General features: G+C 35.1%; 1 protein-coding gene across 4 annotated transcripts; it reads left to right on the top strand.

The window, feature by feature from the left end:
- The first annotated feature begins 311 nt into the window (after positions 1 to 311).
- LOC111378496 (probable glycerol-3-phosphate dehydrogenase [NAD(+)] 1, cytosolic) lies at positions 312 to 2,165 on the top strand. 4 transcript variants are annotated; one of them, XM_023001709.1, is made up of 3 exons: positions 312 to 659; positions 1,102 to 1,235; positions 1,334 to 2,165. In XM_023001709.1, the coding sequence occupies exon 3, from the start codon at positions 1,334 to 1,336 to the stop codon at positions 2,000 to 2,002; it is 669 nt and encodes a 222-aa protein (XP_022857477.1). In that variant the 5' UTR covers positions 312 to 659; positions 1,102 to 1,235; the 3' UTR covers positions 2,003 to 2,165. The 4 variants fall into 4 exon arrangements, with proteins under 4 accessions (XP_022857477.1, XP_022857476.1, XP_022857475.1 ...); XM_023001708.1 differs by having other exon boundaries at positions 965 to 1,235; XM_023001707.1 differs by having other exon boundaries at positions 854 to 1,235.

The raw sequence follows: 2,165 nt of genomic DNA, 5'->3' as shown, positions 1-2,165 counted from the left end.
TTTTTTTCTGAGCAATGCTATTTGATCACACTAAAATTGCATATAGCGTTAATGTGACATTAAATAATAAGTAGAATTAAATGACTTATTTAATTTCACCTTTCATTTAGTCTATCATTTACGCCATCCATATTGAGGTTATAATTCCAGTGTAGATAAATAGCATTATTCTCTTATTTTTTATTTTATTTTTTGAACTTCTAGAAAAAAAAAATAGCCAAAAATGCTCCAAATTAACCACCTCACTTCCAAATTAATGGCCGTTGGGGGAGTTAGCAGCCTATCAGACACCTTTAATGCATTATGGATTGTTTGGCATCCTCCCGAATTCAACTGCATCAATCAATGCTCTCTTTCTCCCTCTCTAGCTTTCTGTCACTATATAGTTTATAGTTGTACACGTACAGCTGAATGAATGTCGTACCTAAAGGGTCACGAATTTGAAGTTTCTGTGACCCACAAAAAGAAAAATTCTTTGTGAGCTCTTCTTCTAATTTCACAAAGCAAATGCATGCAATTCTCATACTTTTCTGGGTTTTTCCCCAGTAAATTTGTACTTGAATCTTCCTGTAAAACAAGAATGCAGACCCAAATATTTGGCAAAATTTTATGGGATTCTGGAGTTTTGACTTTTGCTTTGTAGTAACCGACACGTTAAGGTTTGTGTTGTGGAATTTATTTTCCTTCTTATCTGCTTGGTAGATGAACAAACTCTGGCGGAATTTACAATGTTTCTTGTATTTATATAATTAAATTGCAATTTGATTGTAAACTGAGCTTGATCTTTTTGTTTATAAAATAATAATCTGATCAATCATATCTGATTGTGTTATGTCTTTTAATATTAATTTAGGAATTAAAAAGAGAATGGATTAAGGGAGATTTCGAATTCTGAGTGGATAGAGATCAAAAAATTAGTTCAGATTTAGGTAAAATCTTCACTAATAAAGGTTCTACTATGTAGCTGCCCTAAGTATCTGGGAAGTGGAAATTTGAGGGTGCATTGGTGAAAAATTAGTTGTATATGATTGAGAAAGCAACCTGAAAAAAAGTCGTAAAAGAAATCTGCAGTTGGGAAATTTTGAGCTTTTCCTTCTGCAGGGGGAGAATATATATATATATACGAGCACGTGTATGTATAACAAGGTGGAGGAATTTAAATCTAGTTTAAGAACAGAAGTAAAGGCAAAGGGCGAGTTGTTTCAAGAGCCTGCTTTTTTGGGAAATTTTTCGAGGTGAAAAATAAATTTATTCTTTAGCAAAATTTCAGATTTTTGGATTTTATTTGGAGTATTAATTTATTGGTTTTGGTTTTTATTTTACTTGGGAAAAGATGGTTGGCAGTATTAAGGTAATGAGCAGTGAGTCATATTTGAATGGAGCTATACAGAACCACAATGGTACAGAACAGAAGCTCGATGAATTTCGTCGATTTTTAGGCAAGGCCGATGGTGATCTATTGAAGATTGTTGGAGTAGGAGCTGGTGCATGGGGAAGTGTGTTTGCAGCTTTGCTTCAAGATAGCTATGGTCAATTTCGAGATAAGGTTCAGATTAGAATATGGAGAAGGCCAGGACGAGCTGTTGGCAGAGCCACAGCAGAACATTTATTTGAAGTGATCAATTCCAGGGAAGATGTATTGAGAAGGTTGATAAGGCGCTGTGCGTATCTGAAGTATGTTGAGGCACGATTGGGTGATCGTACGCTTTATGCAGACGAGATTTTGAAAGATGGATTCTGCCTGAACATGATTGATACACCATTATGTCCTTTGAAGGTTGTAACTAATTTGCAGGAGGCTGTTTGGGATGCTGATATTGTAATTAATGGATTGCCTTCGACTGAAACACGTGAAGTTTTTGAAGAGATTAGCAAGTATTGGAAAGAGAGAATCGCCATGCCAATCATCGTATCATTGGCAAAGGGCATAGAAGCTGAACTGGACCCTGTTCCTCGTATCATTACTCCTACGCAGATGATTAACCGGGCAAGTAAGACTTAACTTTTCCTGTTTAGCTTAATTTGTCAATAAGTTAGCTTATACATATTCTGATAGCAATTTGTACAGTTGCTCATTTCAACTTCCATGTCAGACTGCCTTCATGAGATACTTAAGAGTTTGTGAATTGTCTGAAAACTTAAGAAAGTGGGAAAAAAAAAAAAAA

Source organism: Olea europaea, unplaced genomic scaffold, assembly GCF_002742605.1.
Source record: "Olea europaea var. sylvestris unplaced genomic scaffold, O_europaea_v1 scaffold18226, whole genome shotgun sequence".
NCBI lineage: Eukaryota > Viridiplantae > Streptophyta > Magnoliopsida > Lamiales > Oleaceae > Olea > Olea europaea.
The sequence above is the reverse complement of the archived record's forward strand: the minus strand, read 5'-3'. Positions and strand labels throughout refer to the sequence as shown.

What these genes read in the sequence shown, in the direction of transcription:
- LOC111378496 (XM_023001709.1), top strand. Translation starts at nt 1,334, where the DNA reads ATGGTTGGCAGTATTAAGGTAATGAGCAGTGAGTCATATTTGAATGGA.